At 43.7% G+C, this 22,205-nt stretch overlaps 1 protein-coding gene across 1 annotated transcript in view; it reads left to right on the plus strand.

Moving 5' to 3' along the window:
- Nucleotides 1–21,133, plus strand: part of CD180 (CD180 molecule) — a 47,245-nt gene extending 26,112 nt beyond the window's left edge. The window contains exon 3 of the mRNA XM_033929964.1: nucleotides 18,774–21,133. Within this exon, the coding sequence (XP_033785855.1) occupies nucleotides 18,774–20,508 (1,735 nt within the window). The 3' untranslated portion in view covers nucleotides 20,509–21,133. The remainder of the gene's footprint in view (nucleotides 1–18,773) is intronic.
- The last annotated feature ends 1,072 nt before the right edge of the window (nucleotides 21,134–22,205 follow it).

A 22,205-nucleotide genomic window follows, 5' to 3' on the forward strand; every position in this document is an offset into this window, starting at 1 on the left:
AGGCACGCTGCTGGCCTCAATCACCTGTAGTAGAAGACTATTCCAGCGATCAACCACCCTTTCAGTGAAAAAGAATTTCCTGGTATCACCTCGTAGTTTCCCGCCCCTGATTTTCCACGGATGCCCTCTAGTTGTCGTGGGACCCTTGAAAAAGAAGATATCTTCCTCTGCCTCGATGCGGCCCGTAAGATACTTGAACGTCTCGATCATGTCCCCCCTCTCCCTGCGCTCCTCGAGCGAGTATAGCTGTAATTTGTCAAGCCGTTCTTCGTATGGAAGATTCTTGAGTCCCAAGACCATCCGGGTGGCCATTCTCTGCACCGACTCCAGTCTCAGCACATCCTTGCGATAATGCGGCCTCCAGAATTGCACACAGTATTCCAGGTGGGGCCTCACCATGGATCTATACAATGGCATAATGACTTCCGCCTTACGGCTGACGAAACCCCTTCGTATGCAACCTATGATTTGTCTTGCCTTGGACGAAGCCTACTCCACTTGATTGGCAGACTTCATGTACTCACTGACGATTACCCCCAAGTCTCGTTCTACTACCGTTTTTGCTAGGATCTCGCCATTAAGGGTATGAGAGACTTGCATGGATTTTGGCTGCCCAGGTGCATAACTTTGCATTTTTTGGCATTGAAGTTGAGTTGCCATGTCCTAGACCAGCGCTCCAGTAGGAGTAGGCCGTGCATCGTGTTGTCGGGCATTGAATCTTCATCTGTTGTGCATTTGCCCACTACATTACTTAGTTTGGCGTCATCAGCGAATAATGTTATTTTATCTCGAAGCCCTTCTGCCAGACTGGAGGTGGGACTTCTTTACAACGTCCCTGTAGGTTTCCTCTTTGCTCCTCTCTGTCTCCCTCAGTTCCTCCAAGTCTGCTACTCTAACCTCAAGAGATCAGACCGATCCCTGAATGCTAGGAGCTCTTTGCACCGAGCACACACACAAGACCTCTCACCAACTGGGAGATAATCAAACATGTGACACTCAGTGCAAAAGACTAGATAGCCCTCATCTTGCTGATGGAATGCTGCCTGCATCTTAATATTGGTGATTTATTTGTTAAGTTGCTAAGGGAGTTAGAATATGTACACTAAGGTCCCCAAGATTTCTAGTTATATGTTAGGATATGATAATGTTTATTTTTTATTATTATTTTGTAATGTTGTCAAGTCTAAACTGAAGCTGCCTGTGCCTATTAGAACATAAGCAGTGCCTCTGCTGGGTCAGACCAGAGGTCCATCATGCCCAGCAGTCCGCTTACGCGGCGGCCCATCAGGTCCAGGACCTGTATAGTAATTCTCTATCTATACCCTTCAGGAAATTATCTAATCCCTTCTTGAACCCCAAAACCATACTCTGTCCTGTCACACCCTCTGGAAGCGCATTCCAGTCGTCCACCACCCTTTGAGTGAAGAAGAATTTCCTAGCATTGGTTCTGAATCTGTCCCCTCTTAACTTTTCCGAATGCCCTCTCGTTCTTGTAGTTTTCAAAAGTTTGAAGAATCTGTCCCTCTCTACTTTCTGTATACCCTTCATGATCTTGTAAGTCTCTATCATGTCCCCTCTAAGTCTCCACTTTTCTTGGGAAAAGAGCCCCAGTTTCTCTCATCTTTCAGCATATGAAAGGTTTTCCATACATTTTATCAATCGTATCACTCTTTTCTGGACCCTCTTGAGTATCGCCATATCCTTCTTAAGGTACGGCGACCAATATTGGACGCAGTACTCCAGATGTGGGCGCACCATTGCCCGATACAATGGCAGGATAACTTATTTCGTTCTGGTTGTAATACCTTTCTTGATAGTTCCTAGCATTCTATTCGCCTTCTTAGAGGCGGCTATGCACTGTGCTGACAACTTCATTGTCTTGTCCACTATTACCCCCAAGTCCTTTTCTTGGGTACTTTCACCCATTACCAGCCCTCCCATCGTATAGCTGTACCTCGGGTTTCTGTTTCCTACATGCAAGACTTTACATTTCTGTACATTAAACTTCATCTGCCATCTCATCGCCCACTTTCCTAGTTTGTTCAAGTCTATTTGTAAATATTCGCAGTCCTCTTTAGTCCTAACTCCACTAAATAGTTTGGTGTCGTCTGCGAATTTTATTATTTCGCACTTCGTCCCTGTTTCTAGATCATTTATAAATGCATTGAACAGCAGCAGTCCGAGTACCGACCCCTGTGGAACTCCACTCATGACCCTCCTCCAGTCCGAGAGGCGGCCCTTCACTCCTACCCTTTGCTTTCTTCCCGCCAACCAATTTTTGAACCATCTGTGTATGTCTCCTTCCACCCCATGGTTCTTCAGTTTCCGTAGTAGGCGTTCATGGAGTACCTTGTCAAAGGCTTTTTGGAAGTCTAAGTATACGATGTCTACGGGGTCCCCTTTGTCCATCCGTTTGTTTATTCCTTCAAAGAAGTGCAATAAGTTCGTTAGGCACGATCTTCCCTTGCAGAAACCATGTTGGCTTGGTTTCATCAGTTTATTCCTTCCTAGGTGCTCATCGATGCTGTCTTTTATCAGCACCTCCACCATCTTCCCTGGAACTGGTCAAACTCACCGGTCTGTAGTTCCCTGGGTCACATCTTGACCCTTTTTTAAAGATGGGCATAACATTAGCTATCTTCCAATCCTCCGGGATCACGCCTGTTTTCAGGGATATATTACAAATCTTCTGTTGTAGTTCCGCTATTTCCTCCTTTAGTTCTTTCAATACCCTAGGGTGGATTCCATCCGGACCCGGAGATTTGTCAGTTTTTAATCTATCTATCTGCTTGTGTACGTCCTCAAGGCTAACCTCGATGGATGTTAGTTTTTCTGCTTGATCTCCTATGAAGATATTTTTCAGGTTCTGGCACGTTGGATGTGTCCTCTTTTGTAAATACTGACGAAAAGAACATGTTTAGTCTATCCGCTACTTCTTTTTCCTCCTTCACCACTCTTTTCCTATCTTTGTCATCCAGTGGTCCCACCTCCTCCCTAGCCGGCTGCTTCCCTTTAACATATCTGAAGAACGGTTTGAAATTTTGTGCTTCCCTGGCTAGCCTCTCTTCATATTCTCCTTTTGCTCTTCTCACCACCAGGTGCTTTATACTGATACTACACTTCTCCCTCCGGATTTGCGGGGGATAGGGGCAGAGCCGGACCGCGAATGGTGAAATACCGTGAATATCTTCTGGTCTGGCTCTAACCCACCCCCGCCTCCCTCCTGCCTTCCCCCCAGCATCCCGGCCTTACCTGGTGGTCTAGCGGGCTTTCGGGGCAGGAGCGATCTTCCTACGCTCCTGCCCCGTGCAGATCGCCAATAGGAAATAGCTGCCATGAGTTCCCGTAGTCTCTCGAGACTACGACGGGAACTCCCCACAACCATTTCCTATTGGCGATCTACAAGGGGCAGGAGTGTAGGAAGATCGCTCCTGCCCCAAAAGCCCGCTAGACCACCAGGTAAGGCTGGGATGCTGGGGGAAGGCTAAACTGTGGGTTTTTTCTTTTTTCCCCCTCCCCCAAAAATCGCAAATATGTGAAATCGCAATTGCCGAAACCGTGAATGGGGAGGGGGAAGTGTATAGCTATTTTAAAATAGCCCCTTGAAATGTTAGCCTATGTATACAGAGACTTCCTAGGGACCAGGCGATACTAGACCTGGTACTCACCAACGGAGAAAGCGTATCGGAAGTTTCGGTAGGTGATACGCTGGCCTCCAGCGACCATAACATGGTTTGGTTCAACCTTAGGAAAGGTTTCACCAGATCAACCACAACAACAAAGGTCCTTAACTTTCGAGGCACTGACTTCAAATGCATGGGAGATTTTGTCCAGCGGGCGCTGCAAGACCATGCTGAAACCAATAATGTAGAGGCTATGTGGTCAAACCTGAAGTCTACCCTACATGAAGCAACAAGTCGCTATATAAAAACAGTAAGCAAACGACGGAGAAATAACAGACCCCAGTGGTTCACTACAGAAATCTCGGACCTCGTTAAGAAAAAGAAAAAAGCATTTGTTTCCTACAAACAATCAGGAAGAAGAGAGGCAAAAGAAGACTATCTGGCCAAGTCCAAAGCTGTCAAAGCGACAGTCAGAGAGGCCAAGCTTCGAATAGAAGAGAATCTAGCAAAGGACATTAAAAAAGGGGATAAATCCTTCTTCAGGTACATCAGTGATAGGAAAAGAAACACAGATGGTATAGTACGCCTTAGGAAAGCAGACGGGACTTATGCAGAATCAGATTCCGATAAAGCCAAACTACTAAACGAATACTTCTGCTCAGTCTTTACCTGCGAGGCGCCGGTAAGGCAAAGCAAGCAAGGCAAAGCTCAGAAGACCCATTCTGGAATTTCGAGTTTACTCCCAGCAGCGTCTACGGTGAACTATCAAGACTTAAAGTGAACAAAGCCATGGGACCGGACAATCTACACCCCAGGGTGCTTAGAGAGCTGTGTGATGTCCTGGCAGAGCCGTTATCCGTGCTCTTCAATCTTTCTTCAATCTTTCCTTGAGTACCAGAAGAGTCCCCTTGGACTGGAAAACAGCCAATGTAATCCCCCTCCACAAAAAGGGCTGCAGGATAGAGGCTGAGAATTACAGACCGGTGAGTCTCACATCCATAGTGAGTAAACTCATGGAAACACTAATTAAGCATAAATTAGATACGATCCTGGACGAGAAGAAACTACGAGATCCCCGCCAACATGGATTTACCAAGGGCAGGTCCTGCCAATCCAATCTAATTAGTTTCTTTGACTGGATAACAAGGAAACTGGATGAGGGGGAGTCCCTAGACGTCGTGTACTTTAGTAAAGCTTTTGATAGCATCCCACACCGCAGGCTATTGAGCAAGATGAAATCAATGGGACTGGGAGAAACATTAACTGCATGGGTCAATGATTGGCTAAACGGTAGACTTCAGAGAGTGGTGGTGAATGGTGCCCCTTCAAAAACGTCTGAGGTGATCAATGGAGTGCCGCAGGGCTCGGTCTTGGGCCTGATCCTCTTCAACATATTTGTAGGAGATCTGACTCAGGGGCTTCAGGGTAAAATCACATTATTCGCCGATGATGCCAAACTATGCAACATAGTATGTAAGAGCACTTTGCCAGACAGTATGAAGTATGGAATGCTCTGCCACAACTACTCCGATCTGAAAATCAACTCGACAAATTTAAGATAAGCTTGAAGAACTTCTTATTTAGTGATGCCTTTCCCTGTATTTAGATTTTCCTTCACATACATATAGTTTTTTTTTGTTTTTTTTTCCTTTTCCTTTTTCTTTCTCTATTTACTTCCATTCTTCATCTTTTTCTTCTTTTTATATTTAACCAACCGCTTTTATAAAGCGATCCCACCCTATTTGTTTTACCCTCTTCCCTCTTTCTCCTTTCTTCTTTTAACATGTAACTTTCCCCCTATCATAGACATAGACGGCAGATAAGGGCCACGGCCCATCTAGTCTGCCCACCCTAATGACCCTCCCCTATCTTTCTCTGTGAATAGATCCCACGTGTCTATCCCATTTGGCCTTAAAATCGGGCACGCTGCTGGCCTCAATCACCTGTAGTGGAAGACTGTTCCAGCGATCAACCACTCTTTCAGTGAAAAAGAACTTCCTGGTGTCTCCTCGCAGTTTCCCTCCCCTGAGTTTCCACGGATGCCCTCTTGTTGTCGTGGGACCCTTGAAAAAGAAGATATCTTCCTCCGCCTCGATGCGGCCCGTAAGATACTTGAACGTCTCGATCATGTCTCCCCTCTCTCTGCGCTCCTCAAGCGAGTATAGCTGCAATTTGTCAAGCCGTTCTTCATATGGAAGATCCTTGAGTCCCGAGACCATCCGGGTGGCCATTCTCTGCACCGACTCCAGTCTCAGCACATCCTTGCGATAATGTGGCCTCCAAAATTGCACACAGTATTCCAGGTGGGGCCTCACCATGGATCTATATAATGGCATAATGACTTCCTCCTTACGGCTGACGAAACCCCTTCGTATGCAACCCATTATTTGTCTTGCCTTGGATGAAGCCTGCTCCACTTGATTGGCAGACTTCATGTCCTCACTGACGATTACCCCCAAGTCTCGTTCTGCTACCGTTTTTGCTAGGATCTCGCCATTAAGGGTATAAGACTTGCATGGATTTTGGCTGCCCAGGTGCATAATTTTGCATTTTTTGGCATTGAAGTTGAGTTGCCATGTCTTAGACCAGCGCTCCAGCAGGAGTAGGTCGTGCATCATGTTGTCGGGCATTGAATCTTCGTCTGTTGTGCATTTGCCCACTACATTACTTAGTTTGGCGTCATCGGCGAATAATGTTATTTTACCTCGAAGCCCTTCTGCCAAGTCCCTTATAAAGATGTTGAATAGGATTGGGCCCAAGACCGAGCCCTGTGGCACTCCACTGATCACCTCCGTCATTTCGGAGGGGGTGCCATTCACCACCACCCTTTGAAGCCTACCTCCAAGCCAGCTCCCAACCCATTGCGTCAATGTGTCACCTAATCCTATAGAACTCATCTTACCCAGCAACCTGCGGTGTGGTACACTATCGAATGCTTTGCTAAAGTCCAGGTACACGATGTCTAGGGACTCCCCAATATCCAGCTTCTCCGTCACCCAATCAAAGAAGCTGATCAGGTTGGATTGGCATGATCTCCCCTTAGTAAATCCATGTTGTCGGGGATCCCTTAGATTCTTTTCATCCAGGATTTTATCCAATTGGTGTTTAATTAGAGTTTCCATTAGTTTGCTCACTATCGATGTTAGACTCACTGGTCTGTAGTTTGCTGTCTCCATCTTTGAGCCTTTCTTGTGGAGTGGAATGACGTTAGCCGTCCTCCAGTCCAACGGGACGCTGCCTGTACTAAGGGAGAGGTTGAAGAGCGCGGACAGTGGCTCCGCCAAGACATCACTCAGCTCCCTAAGCACTCTGGGGTGCAGGTTGTCTGGCCCCATTGCTTTGTTAACCTTGAGCTTCGACAGCTCACCGTAGACACTGCTGGGCGTAAACTCAAAGTTTATAAAAGGGTCAACTGAGCCAACCCTTGTCTGTAGCTGAGGGCCGAGCCCTTTTTTCCTCACCTTCAAGTTTGTCTAGTTAATGTCTTCAGTGTACACTTTGATTATTTTAAATTTATCTATTTATTTAATTTTTCCTTTAAAATTTTTATTGTAAACCGGCCAGATACTTGCTGATGGTCGGTATATTAAAAGCCAATAAACTTGAAACTTGAAGCAGGACCTATTTCTATTGGAACATTGGTCCTCGACTTGGCAGCTAAGCTTCAATGCTAAAAAATGTAAGGTCATGCACCTTGGCAACGGGAATCCGTGCAGAACTTACACACTAAATGGTGAGACTTTAGCTAGGACCAAGGCGGAACGTGATTTGGGGGTGATCATTAGTGAAGATATGAAGACTGCCAATCAAGTGGAGAAGGCTTCATCATAGGCAAGACAAAAGATGGGTTGTATCCGTAGAAGTTTTATCAGCCGGAAGTCCGAAGTTATAATGCCGTTGTACAGATCCATGGTGAGGCCTCATCTGGAATATTGTGTACAATTCTGGAGGTCACATTACCAAAAATATGTGCTGAGCGTTGAGTCGGTTCAACGAATGGCTACCAGGATGGTCTCGGGACTCAAAGATCTCCCGTATGAGGAAAGGCTGAATAAATTGCAGCTATACTCACTCGAGGAATGTAGAGAGAGAGGAGACATGATAGAGACGTTTAAATATATCACGGACCGTATTGAGGTGGAGGATGATATTTTCTTTCTTAAAGGTCCCTCGGCCACAAGAGGGCATCCGCTGAAAATCAGGGGTGGGAAATTTCATGGCGACACCAGGAAGTTCTTCTTCACGGAAAGGGTAGTTGATCATTGGAATGAACTTCCACTTCAGGTGATTGAGGCCAGCAGCGTGCCAGATTTTAAAAGGAAATTGGATACACATGTGGGATCTCTAGGGGGTAAAATCAAGGGGGGGTGGGTCATTAGAGTGGGCAGACTTGATGGGCTATTGCCCTTTTCTGCCGTCATCTTCTATGTTTTTAAAACTCCATTGCTAAGTGAACAAATATTTAAATAAAATAAAGTAAGTTCCTGAGCTTATCTATTTAGCTTTAGGATTCTCTTTACCCAAGTTTGTAAACACTTCCCCAACAAAGTCTTACCAGTGCAGATCTCTCTGTCTCTGGACGTCATCTCTTAACTGAAAGCTAAACAAAAGAACATTTTCTAACTATGGGAGTATGAGGGCGCAGGGGTTAGAGCTACAGCCTCAGCATCCTGAGGCTGTGGGTTCAAATCTCTCGCTGCTCCTTGTGACCCTGGGCAGGTCACTTAATCCTCTCATTGCCCCAGGTACACTAGATAGAATTTGAGCCTACCGGGACAGATAGGGAAATATGATAAAGTACCTGAATGTAAACCACTTAGGATATAAGTGGTATATAAATAACTAGTATTTAAGCCCGTTACATTAACGGGTGCTAGAGTAGATCCCATCCTATGTCCTTAGTGCCCTCAGTGCCTGCTTCCTATGTCCTTAGTGCCCCCAGTTCTGCCTTCCTATGTCCTTAGTGTCCCGTCCTTAGTGCCCTCAGTGCCTCCTTCCTATGTTCTTAGTGCCATCAGTGCCTCCTTCCTATGTCCTTAGTGCCCCTTCCTATGTCCTTAGTGCCCCCAGTGCCTCCTTCCCATGTCCTTAGTGCCCCCAGTACCTTCTTCCCATGTCCTTAGTGCCCCCAGTACCTTCTTCCCATGTCCTTAGTGCCCCCAGTACCTTCTTCCCATGTCCTTAGTGCCTCCAATGCCTCCTTCCCATGTCCTTAGTGCCCCCAGTGCCTCCTTCCCATGTCCTTAGTGCCCCAAGTGCCTCTGTCCTGTGGCCTTAGTGTCCTCAGTGCCTCTTATGTCCTTAATGCCCCCAGCGCCTCCTTCCTATGTCCCCCTCACTGCCTTCCAGACTTTGTCCCACCCCCACCCTCCGAAGCCAGCCTGCCTACCTCCCATCCCCCTGCGCAGTATAACCCTTGAGCAGCATGTTTCCATCTCCCCTCGCCACTACCGCTGCTGTGCAGCCGACCCCACTGACCCTCCCACCGCGAGACAACCGACAAACCTCCTGGCTCCAGCAGCGTCCGCAGCACTCTAAACACGCTGCTTCACGGCCTTCTACTGCCATGATTTTCTCTGCCGCGTCTCTGTCTCTGATGATGCCATCAGGGATGCGGCAGAGGAAATCAGGGCAGTAGAAGGCTGCGAAGCAGTGTGTTTAGAGTGCTGCGGATGCTGCTGGAGCCGGGAGGTTTGTAGTCATCTCATGGTGGGAGGGTCAATGAGGGTTCAGGTGCACCAGGGGGGGGAGACGACAAACTGCCTTACACGAAAACAGAACCCTAAGTGCGCATGTGCACTCCTATTTGCCAGGGACCTACTGATCACGGAACACGCAAGAAGAGTGCGCATGCGCGCTTAGGGTTTTATTATTATAGATAATATAAATAAACAACAAAAAATATGCTCTGTAGGGCTACTTTATTCTAGCTATATTTTAAACTAATGTTAAACACTAAACAAAGACTCTAAAGGCTACACTATTGCCTAAACTGACTTTGCTGAAAAAAGCAGAATACGAATATCGTATTAAAAAAGTAAGAGAGGAAGCCAATGAAATAACCTATATGGCAGTATAGTAGGTTTCGGTAGGCTCACATGTTCTACCATAAATGTAGTGGTTAGAGTGGCTTATAGGCCTAGTTCCTCCTCTCTATGGTTCACTAGCCCACCCACCAGTTCTACTAGGCTTCCCCATACCAGATGGTGCTGTTTTAGAGACCTATTTGTTCTCATTTTTGGGTGGTGGAATGAGGTCAGTGAGCACTGGGGGAGTGTGGGAGTGTCTTACCTTGATGAATGCAGTGGTCATTTGGTCAGTTTGGTCACCTTTGTGGAACTTAGTTACTTCTAAAACAGGTCTAGTTCCAAACGTCTAAGTTCCGTCCAGGATGTCTTGCAAAATGTTTATCGCTGCAAGACATCCATGTCTAACCCACCCTTGGGAACATCCAAAGCCCACCTCTACCACGCCATCTTGTGCTCTGGATACACAGAGGCTGAGACACCTTGTCCTGGCGATTAGGATGTCCAAGTGCCGATTTAGGATGCTTTTTGAACATCTATGTTTTTTTGATTAAGAGCCTGATAGTTATTTATTTATTTGGTTTTATATCCCGTCCTCCTAGGAGAGCTCAGAACAGATTACAAGTTTACATGCATAATAAATCCAGGTGCAGCACAACAAAGAAAAATGGGGAGACCCAATAATCCACAGTGAAAACAATCCACTGATGAAAACAAAAACAAAAACTGTGGATACAGATATTCTGAACATAATTTATTAAACACTGATATATAAAACCATGAAAATTCAATTAAAAAAGTACAATGATAAAAAATACTGTGATAAAAATCCAACCGGACCCTACACGGTCCATGTTTCGGCAAACACGCCTTCCTCAGGGGTCCTAAAAGGAAGAGGTAATGATGAATAATGATAAAGAGAAAGATAAAAAATGAAAAGATAGAAAGATAAGAAGTGACTATGATGCCAATCTGGAGCATGCATATTAGTGTCTATACTCGACTGCAAGATAAAACAAGTGAGCCAAGTGTGACATGCTATATACAGAGGCTTGAAACATCGACAAGAGACATGAGAGGAAAAAGTGCCATAGGTGTGTATTAGAGTATAAACTTAAGCATAAGGTGCCTAAGAGAAGCCATAAGAATGAAAAGTTAATAGAATGAAGAAACCATGGTACGTGTCTGATTTTGAAAACATGAAGAGATATGTGACACAATATAATGACGAGAAGACATTATACATACCAATGGCTGCCAACCTCACATATAAAGAATTGGACTGAAAACAGTCTATTGTCTTTAAACTATAGAAAAAAGACATCGTATTCAAACATGAAGAAACCATAATAGGACATGAACACATAGAATAATGCAGTTAAAATAACAGAATAAAATGACTTGGTTCTAAGACAGCAGGACAATCTTAGCTATCAAATTACTAGACAAATCATTTCATCTTGTAATTTTAAAGTTAAATGATATAAGATATGTAAAGCATGGTCACGATAAAATATAATGCACCCATGAAATGAATGAAACAAAGATGTGAATGGATTATATATATATGAACTAATAATTAAAGAGCAAGCTGAATGTTCATACTCATGGACACTAAAGGCAGTGAAAATAAAACATGATAAATTGGAATCCATATATAACAGTGTATTAACAACCATGTGAGGTAAAAATAATAATAATGACAGGTACAAATATGGCATGATACATAAGGATAAATGGCATGATGCATAGGGACTAATGGCATAAGGACTAATGGTACATAAGGACTAATGATACATAAGGACTAATGGTCTACAGAAAGCAAAACTGACTGATGACCATAGTTAGGTGAACAGCAAAGATTTAGGAAATGAGAAAGCACGTAAAAAGAGAAGTTGTGCTGAAGTAAAAAGCAAAGCAACAAAAGTGGAGAAAAAACAGCTTTATAGACCTGTATTAAAGGTTAAGGCAAAAAGATTAAAAGCCCCATGTGGCTTTGGGATATAAATAAGGCCGCATGCTAAAACCGTGAGTGTATATATCCTCTAGTGCAATGATTCCCAACCCTGTCCTGGAGGAACACCAGGCCAATCGGGTTTTCAGGCTAGCCCTAATGAATATGCATGAGAGAGATTTGCATATGATGGAAGTGATAGGCATGCAAATTTGCTTCATGCATATTCATTAGGGCTAGCCTGAAAACCCAATTGGCCTGGTGTTCCTCCAGGACAGGGTTGGGAACCACTGCTCTAGTGTAATTATAAGTTGATGGAAATTTAAAAAATATACTTCTATAAATTCAAAATGAAACAGAAGTAAGACACACCAAAAGGAGCGTATAAAAACACCACTGGACACATGATTTAACTAAAAAATATAACATAAAATGCTAAAAAAACCTATAATATGCTAAAACATTATAATAAGAACATAAGAAGTTGCCTCCACTGGGTCAGACCAGAGGTCCATCGTGCCCAGCGGTCCGCTCCTGCGGTGGCCCATCAGGTCCACGACCTGTGGTTTCTGACTATTCCTGTAACCTACCTCCACTTCTATCTGTACCCCTCAATCCTCTTTTCTTTCAGGAACCTATCTAGACCCTCCTTGAACCCCTGTAGCGTGCTCTGGCCTATCACAGCCTCCGGGAGCGCGTTCCATGTGTCCATCACCCTCTGAGTGAAAAAGAACTTCCTAGCATTTGTTCTAAACCTGTCCTTTTTCATTTTCTCCGAGTGCCCCCTTGTACTTGTGGCTCCCCACAGCCTGAAGAATTTGTCCCTGTCTACCTTCTCTATGCCCTTCATGATTTTGAAGGTTTCTATCATGTCTCCTCTAAGTCTCCGCTTTTCCAGGGAGAATAGCCCCAGCATTTCCAATCTGTCAGCGTATGAGAAGGTTTCCATACCTTTTATCAGTTTTGTCACTCTTCTCTGGACTCCCTCAAGTACCACAATGTCCTTTTTGAGGTACGGCGACCAGTACTGGACACAGTACTCCAGACGTGGGCGCACCATTGCCCGATACAGCGGCAAAATGACTTCCTTCGTCCTGATCGTGATACCCTTTTTGATGATACCCAACATTCTGTTCGCTTTCTTTGAGGCTGTCGCACACTGTGCTGATGCTTTCAATGTTGTGTCCACCATCACCCCCAGGTCTCTTTCAAGGTTGCTCACCCCCAGCAATGATCCCCCCATTTTATAGTTGAACATCGGGTTCTTTTTCCCTACATGCATGACTTTGCATTTCTCAGTGTTAAAACTCATTTGCCATTTTCTTGCCCAGTCTTCCAATCTCGTTAAGTCCCTTTGCAGGTCTTCACAGTCTTCCTTGGTTCTAACCCTGCTGTAGAGTTTGGTGTCATCCAAAATTTAATAACCTCACAGTTCGTCCCTGTCTCCAAGTCGTTAAACTTACCATGTGAACAAAGAACATCACAGACAAACATGGCACAGTGTGACACAGCATGTCGAACTTTGCACAACAACCGTAGGATGGCAGCTTATCTAGAAGGCAGATTTTATTATATGAATAGGCTTTTGTATGGCCATCTTTCCATTTTCAAATAACCACACAAAATAAGGGAACACAATTCAAACCATCAATTATACAAAGCAAGTAGTGTGTATTTTATACTTTTCCTTTTCTGCTGAGGGTGTGACATATTCTTACAACAATATAAAGAAAAAGACTCAACAAGCATGGAGAGCAGAAAAACTGCCCAAATAAACTATGGGGCTCATGATCGAAAGAGAAAAATGTCCAAAAACCGGCCTAAGTCGGCACTTGGACGAACATTGTCCAAATACGTCCAAGTGCCGATAATAAAAACGGGTTTTGGACGTATTTCTAAACAACCTAGGCCTTCATAGTGCCGCTGAACAACCAAAGCTAAATGGGGCGTTTCAGGAGGAGTGTCGAGAGTGGGAGTTGGGCGGGATGTGGGCCGGCTTAGACTTATTCAAGTCGTACAGCATGTATAACCAAAAGTTATACAGCCCAGGATCGACGGAACTTGGACGTTGTGATTTAGACCATTTAAAGCATGGGCTAAGTCACAAAAACCCACCTAAAGTCACTAGATAAGCACTGCAAACACATAAAACAGACCTCCACACTCTCCCCAGTGATCACCGACCCCCCTCCCAACCCCATAAAAATCATAATCACACCTTTAAAATTCAGCCTCCAGACCATCATCACCTGGCAGCCTGGCATAGGAAAGCCTAGTCGTCCAGCACAGAGGCGGCTTAAGCTGTCTTGGGAGTGGGTTAGGGACTCATGGAGAGAAGGACCCATGCCCATAAGCCCCTGTAATCACTCCATTGATACTTAAACATGTGCACTCCCCTATGTACCCCCAAACCCTTTTTTACTGGCATATAAGTGACTCCTGCAGCCCTAAGGGCTATTATGATGGTAGATAAGTGAGTCTAGGGGATTCTGGAGGTGGTTTGGGGGGCTCACCATGACCTATAAGGGAGCTGTAGTGAGGAAAAGCCATGGCACCCTTTTGGTGAAGTTCACAGCAGTGCCCCTGTAAGGTACCCCACTATTTAGGTGCTCAGTCCATCACATTGCAGACCCCTCTCACATCCAACAGGGTTTGTTCTAGGCATTTTTTACTTGGACGAAAAGTTGGATGAAAATGTGGTATAAAGATGGAGGATTTAGTGACTTGGACGATCAGATCGGCAGGACGTATAATTAGACGATTTTCGAAAGAAAAAAATTTTGGTCGTATTTTTCAAAAATGTGTTCTAGGCTGTTTTTTACTTTGGATAACTTGCGACTTAGACGTTCCTTTCGATTATGCCCCTCCACGCTTTTCTGGAGCACAAAAAACTATAATTAGCTGGTGTTGTCCACCCCTCCCCCACCCCCCATTAAAAAAAAAAAAAAAGAGCACACCTGAAAACCAACTTCTTGGTAGGAAAAAAATTGAGCATGTCGAATGTTTTGGTTTCTATCATTTTTTTTCTCCTTTGTCTTTAAGGTTCTTAAAAAATGTCTTCCTTATATCCCCTCCCAACTTTTGGTGGTCTGATGTATCTAACGATGAGCTGAATTTTTTTTTTCCTTTTATTTGTGGTGATTAATTGTTATTTTCATTTGGATTGTGTTTTCTCTTTAAATAGATACTTTGGGGCTCATCAAAACTTTAAAATGTCAAAAAAACAGCCTAAGACGGCACTTGGATGTCCTAATAGCAGGGACGTCCAAGTACCAATAATTAAAACCAACTTTCTGGATATGCAGCAGCAATTCTAAGCTGCTGTGCATACAGAGAGCAAAGGGGCGTGTTGGGAGGTGTGTTATGGGTGGAAATCGGGCAGGCTTCGACCTGGACATACCCCAGTCATAATCAAAGCTTTCCTTGAGGGAACTTAGACGCTGGCAGTTAGACCTGTTTGAATTGTGTCTAAGTTCCACAAAGGTGCCCAAATTGACAAGACCACCTTACTCCCCCAGTCATCATGAATCCCTCCCATCACCCAAAGAGCAACTCCCCCCCCCAAAAAAAACCCACACAAACACCCGTAGATTTCCCATCAGCTGATCGCAGCATAAGGAATCCCCATCAGCTGGACCCTCCCCTGACATCCATGATATCCCACTGATATCCCAGATCTCTCCCTGATATCCCGCTGACAACCTGGATCTTCCTTGATATTCCCCGATATCTCCACTCCCCCCTCCTCCACACACACACATTCCTGGGCCCCCCTTCCACATCTCTGAAATCCTCTTCCCTGTACCTTTGGAAGAGCAACCGGCAGGAGGGAAGCTCACTACCACCTGCCTGCAGGGCTGTGTGATGCAAATGATGGGGCTTCCCCCACCCAATGCATCTTGGGGTATAGTGGGAGGAGCTGAAGGCCCTGATTGGCTCAAAATCACCTCCTGCCGGTGTTCAAAATAAGAGTTGGGAGTGTTAGAGGGGCCCCTGGCCAATAGACCACCAGGGATTAATTTTTTTTTAGGACTGGGGGAAATTTGCTGGGGGGGGAGGTGGGGGTGGGCTCAGGTGCAAGGGAAGGCACAAATCTGATGGGAGGGAAGGAGAAGGTGATGTGGTTTTTTTGTGTGTGTGCTTTTATTTTTTAAAGGAGCACAGCTGTGGTGTGTGTGTTGTGTATGTGCACAACACACACACAGTAGCTACCGGCAGCTCCACAGCTGCCTGAAAATAGCAACCCTAAAAGAGTCGGGGGTGTTCCCTTTTATGCATTTCAAGAATAGCTCATTTAAATACTAATGAGTCTTTTGTGCATTGCAAGGAGAGTTCATTTAAATACTAATGCATTTGCATAGGGTTCTCAGTGGCTGCTACGAGGATTGATAGAAGCCATGAAGCACCCTTTTGAGCATCGGCAGGAGAGTTTCCTTGCATGTAAGGCTGGTTAAACAAGTCTTACTTGCAAGGAAATCTTTCTTTGCATTGGGACCTCAGTTAGAGAAGTTGTCCAGTAGCCCATCCTCACAGTGGCCAATCCAGGTCACTAGTACCTGGCAAACCGCCCTCCCCCCCAAAAAAAAAATAGCAACATTCCATGCTACCGACCCCAGTAGCCCGTCCTCATGGTGGCCAATCTAGGTCACTAGTACCTGGCAAAAAAACCAAATAGTAACAACATTCCGTGCTACCAATCCAGAGCAAGCAGTGACTTCCTCCATGTCTAAAAGAGAAACTGGTAATGTAGTCAGGAAAGCAAAGGTGCAAATGGAATTTTAAAAAATATCCAATAAGGTAAAATTGGGGGGGGAAGGGGGGAAGACATTTTTTAGATTTGTAAGTTTATTTAAAACTTGATACAATGCCAATTCTTTGTCAGATCAAGGTGAGTTACACTAGTTTAACAATATATAAATGAGAAGAAAAAGAATCCCATCATGAATGGAAAAGATCTGCATCAAACACACAGACAACTCACATTCCTGACACCTCCCACCTATACATTCCAGAAGGTAGCAGATGGCCCAATACCATACTACAAGGATAGTCTAAAAAGCTATTGTATACCCTGTTGACTGCCACAGTTGTCTGATTTGTGCTGAGGTGATCAGGGGGTGGAGTCAGCAAATATACCAGCTATATTCAGTGCCTGTGCCAAATACCCAACGCACAAAAACCAGTCAAAATGTACAGCGCTGCATACTCCTTACAGCTCAAAATGTATAGTGCTGCATTTGCCTTTCAGTGCTATATAAGTGATAAATGGTAGTAGTTCTATCTTTTGTGATAGAAACTCGGATGTGTGAAATACAATAATATTCTAATCTGTTACACTTTCACAAAAGTATATGAATGTCATGAATCAATGTAAGCAGTGCTGCTTCAGTTTCAGGAGATGTGTGTTTCTCAAAACACGGAGGAAAAAGCCTCAGGCAAATGCCCTCCCACCACCACAATGGTGGAAAAAGGTGGTAGGGTGGTAATCTTCATTGGCAGAAAACCTCCATTACACTCCCTGTTAAGTAAACTGTAAGCAGGGCTGTCTATGCAATCGACAGATGAAAATTATTCAACTTAATTTTCATCTGTCGATTGCATAGACAGCCCTGCTTACAGTTTACTTAACAGGGAGTGTAATGGAGGTTTTCTGCCAATGAAGATTACCACCCTACCACCTTTTTCCACCATTGTGGTGGTGGGAGGGCATTTGCCTGAGGCTTTTTCCTCCGTGTTTTGAGAAACACACATCTCCTGAAACTGAAGCAGCACTGCTTACATTGATTCATGACATTCATATACTTTTGTGAAAGTGTAACAGATTAGTAGTTCTATCTTTTTCCATTTAAGTATGTGCATACATGCACCGAACATAAGAATTGCCGCTGCTGGGTCAGACCAGTGGTCCATCATGCCCAGCAGTCCACTCACACGGCGGCCGTCTGGTCAAAGACCGGCGCCTTAACTAAGACTAGCCCTACCTGTCGCCCTACCTGAGACTAGCCCTACCTGGTGTAAATGCTTTGGCCCTAACTGTAAGCGATTAGCGGGGAAGAAAATTAAGACTGCAGAAACTTTGAGGGGGAAGGGATGGAGAATGCAGGGACAGTGAAGGGATGAGGTTAGCTTCCTATGGGGATGGGGTGGGAATAGGAAAAAAAATATTTTGTTGCAATTAGGGAATAAGAATGAATCTTTGTCTCTGCAGCTCAGTAAAAGGAATCCATGTATGTTGCCATTTTGCCTTTTTAATAGGCTTTTTTTTTTTTTTTGCTAGGGATGCACTGTCACTTGAACCAATGTCATTCATTGTGCCTGATTAGCATATATTGCACACTTTTCTTAGAATGTGTGCTACATGCACATATGGTGAAATTCTATATATGAGCATCGAGAAGCATGTGCCAGTTGTTTGCTTCATTATACTAATTATCAGCAGTAATGTACATATAAAGTGCTGTACGTGGGATCTCTTAGAGAGAGGAAGAGATAATGGTTACTGCGGATAGGCAGACTGGATGGGCCATGTGGCCTTTATCTGCCATCATGTTTCCATGTGTAACTGCATGGTATACACAAGGGCAGTGCATGGGAGGGCCATGGGCATGTCACCAAACTGCATACTTATAGAATACGCATTGATTGGCACCTAGGCTTGTCAGCTTTCGCTTGTCATTGACCCAATATAAGTATCCTTTGGTGCTAGTGTTCTTTAATGACTTAGGCAAGCCTAAGGGCCATTATGGAATTGGTGTTAAGCATGGCACATCGTGGCACCTACTTCTTGGTGCCAAATAAATGAATTGCTTTCATAACGCACATTCTCTCCCAATACTACATGCATGTCCAATGATGAACTGGTAGCATAGTCATTGGCTATAGTACTGAGACCAGAAGACTCCCCCTCTCCCCCCCAATTCATTCACAATGAGAAAATGTCTCAACCTACCTTCTTTACATTTGCTTATCTTGCTGCCTTCTCCAATATGGTACTTTGAAGTACCTTGCCCGTTTCAAAATAATTGTTCTCTCTTTCTCTCAGTCCTAAGTTATTGTCCTGGGCTTCTAAGTGGGGTGCTGGAATAAAATGTGAATTTTAATGATCCATAAAAACCAGACTCCTTTGCTAATTCAAGTCATGTTAACTCTAACTTTATGTCATTGTTTAAGGTGTCAAGTTAACTGGGTGTTTGATGAAGCATTTCAAAGCAATCCCAATCTGCAGACAATTGTATTAATTGGAAACCAGTTGATGTATCTTGCAGACACAGCATTTGCTGGGCCAATTTCTCTGAAGCATCTCTTCCTAACCCAAACAGGCCTAACTAGCTTATTGCTTGTTCCAATGCATAATTTGGATAACTTGGAGACCTTGGACATAGGGAGCAATCCAATCTCAGTCATGCAACTCCTGGACAGTTTTCCAATTAAGAACCTAAGACATCTTGACTTTCAACTGAATGGTATAGAAAAAATATTAACCAAAGATGTGGAAATTCTTAGGCAGATTACCAACTTAAGCCTTAGCTTAAAAGGAAATTCCCTTAAATATATTGAGCCCAAAGCTTTCTATTCCAACAACTTTTACAGCCTTAATTTTGCAGGTTGTGCCAATAAGGGTGATCTTTCTGTTATTTTAGACGGACTGGTGGGTGTAAATACCCACATTCTTAAACTTGGTACATTTGATGATGTAGAAGGTAAATCAGAAATAACCTCCAACATGCTGCAAGGCTTATGCAATATTTCTGTAGCTGAACTCAGTTTAGAGAACATGCATTTCTTTGATTTTTCTGCCTCCACGTTTCAGTGTTTGAGCAGGCTACAGAAACTGGATCTAACTCATAGCTACATTGACTATTTCCCCCCTGATATTGGGAACATGAGCTTGCTGACAGAACTAATTCTAAACCAAAACAGCTTTGAAAATCTTTGCGATATCCACTTAGCTAACTTTTCTTTCCTAACTCACCTTCATGTCAACAGAAACTTTGAAAAGTTGCAAATGGGCTCTGGCTGCTTAGAAAAACTCTTGCAGCTTCAGTATTTAGATTTAAGTGGCAGTGGCATTAAGTCGTCAAACTGTTGTAGTACAGAATTAAAAGGACTTAGTAATCTGAAGCATCTGAATTTAAGTAACAATGACTTGCTCTCCCTCCATGATTTGGCTTTTCCAGAAAACAATAAACTGGAGATCCTTGATTTTAGTTTTACATGTCTTCAGGCATCGAAGAATCCCTTTGTCAACCTACAACTCCTTCGTGTCCTGAATCTTTCTCATAGCTCTATTGACACTAACAATCGCTACCTTCTACAGGGCCTGCTGAAACTTACCATACTTGATTTCAAAGAGAACCATTTTCATTCAGACACCATCCAGAATGACAGCTTATTTCAGTTTGTGCCCAGTCTAGAAGTATTAATCTTGTCTTCTTGTGCACTAAAAGTCATAGAACACCAGGCATTCCAAATGCTGAAGAAACTAAAACATGTGGATCTAAGTTACAATAGTCTAACTACATTTAGTAGCAATGCATTTTATGTCGTTAACACGATGTACCTCAATTTTGCTGTCAACAGGATTCAAATTATACCTCTGGAAATGGTAAACAGCATATCTGATAACAGTATAATTAATTTAAGTCATAATCCACTGGCTTGTGTTTGTTCCAATATTGGGTTTATCTCATGGTACAAACAGAATATAAACAAAATTGAAGACCCCAAAGATACTGTATGTGGCACACCAAGAGCTGTAGAAGGTATGCAGCTGTCCAGTCTAATGCTATCCTGTGGGATGTCCACTGCAATGATTCTCATTATTGTATTAATAGTATTACTGCTAATCATTACAACCACAGTTGTGATCAAATGTTATCTGAAAAAAAGATATCAATCAATTTAAGTCTTTCAGACATTGGGCTGTGTAAAGTGGGAATGCTAGTAGACAAGAACTGTGAGACATGTTTAGGTATTTACTTTTTCAGAACCAGTTAAAGGTTTGGCTTTTAAATCAAATTTATGAGTAGTGGGTCATGATTTTATTCAGTTGTTGATTTTTGTTTTATCACATTGATTTAAAATTGTATCCCCTCTCTTTTACTAAACTGTGATAGCGGTTATTGGCAGGAGCTGCGCGTAATGCTTTGTGTTGCTCCCGACACTCATAGGAACTCTATGCGCATTGGGAACAGTGCGGAACATTCAGTGCAGCTCCCTGCACTAATAACCACTTTTGCGGTTTAGTAAAAAAGGGGGGGGGGGGTTAGTGCCTTGTATTATGTCATTTTCACCTGCAGGAAGTGGTTGGAGTAATGTAGCAGGACTACTGCTGCTGAATTTTTGTACCACGGCGAAGTGGATTCTTTGGGCCAGATTCTGTAAAGGATGTCTAAAAATTAGATGTTGTTTAGACAGCCAGCAGCAGAATGCTGAGTGCAATTCTATAATGCATAGACACACTATAGCAGTGTTTTTCAACCTTTTTTGGGCAAAGGCACACTTGTTTCATGAAAAAAATCACGAGGCACACCACCATTAGAAAATGTTAAAAAATTTAACTCTCTGCCTATATTGACTATATATAAAGTAATTCTCTTGAATAGGAATCAAATAAACACAAAGAAAGTATTTTATAATTACTTTATTACGAAATAAAAATTATAAAAATTATAAAATACTTTATTCAGTGCGAAACCTGGGCCTGTTTGGCTGAACACAAAGCTGATATTCTGGCTGGAATCGAAGAAAGACACACACGTAGCTCTTCGTCAACAGCTCTCAGTCTCTCTCTGTATTTGGTTTTTATAGCATACAAAAATAGACAAATATACCCTCCATCCTTATTATTAAACCACAATAGCAGTTTTTAGCGCAGGGAGCTGCGCTGAATGTCCAGCGCTGCTCTTGACGCTCATAGGCTCCCTGCGCTAAAAACCACTATTGCGGTTTAGTAAAAGGTGACCATATTGTAAAATATAGACAGCAGATATAAATTCAGAACTGTGCATAGTAAGTGAAGGGAAGTTTTCATCTCTGGGAATTTACCCAGTTAACTATTAAGTTATTTGGGCAAATTCCTTTGAAAACTGTGGTAATACTGCCTCCACTTTGCTAAATTTAAAATAAAATCATTTTTCCTACCGTGTCTGGTGATTTCTGGTTGCACTTTCTTCTTCTGACTGTGCATCCAATCTTTCTTCCCTTCTATCAGCCTGTATGCTTTCTCTCCTCCACACCTCATTCCCTCCCCCAACTTTTTCTTCCTCTCTTCCTGACCTTTCTTTCTTTTTTTCTGTTTCTCTTCTTTCCTTCTGTTTCCCTGCCTGCCCCCTTTCTTTCTTTCTCCCTGCCGTTCCCCAAGCCACTGCCACTGCCGCTGCCATCGGGGAACAGGGCCCACCAATGGATAACAGGCCCCAAAGCCGACGCCGACGCATGCTCTCCCTGACGTCAATTCTGCAATCGGAGAGGAAGTTCCACCCAGCCAGGCAGCGATTGGCTGGCCCGAACTTCCTCTCCGACTGCAGAATTGACGTCGGGGAGAAGAAGACTTATCGGCTCGATAGATTAGATCGCCAAGACAAAGTGAGTCCTGGGTGA

This window comes from Geotrypetes seraphini, chromosome 1 (assembly GCF_902459505.1).
Source record: "Geotrypetes seraphini chromosome 1, aGeoSer1.1, whole genome shotgun sequence".
Taxonomy (NCBI): Eukaryota; Metazoa; Chordata; class Amphibia; order Gymnophiona; family Dermophiidae; genus Geotrypetes; species Geotrypetes seraphini.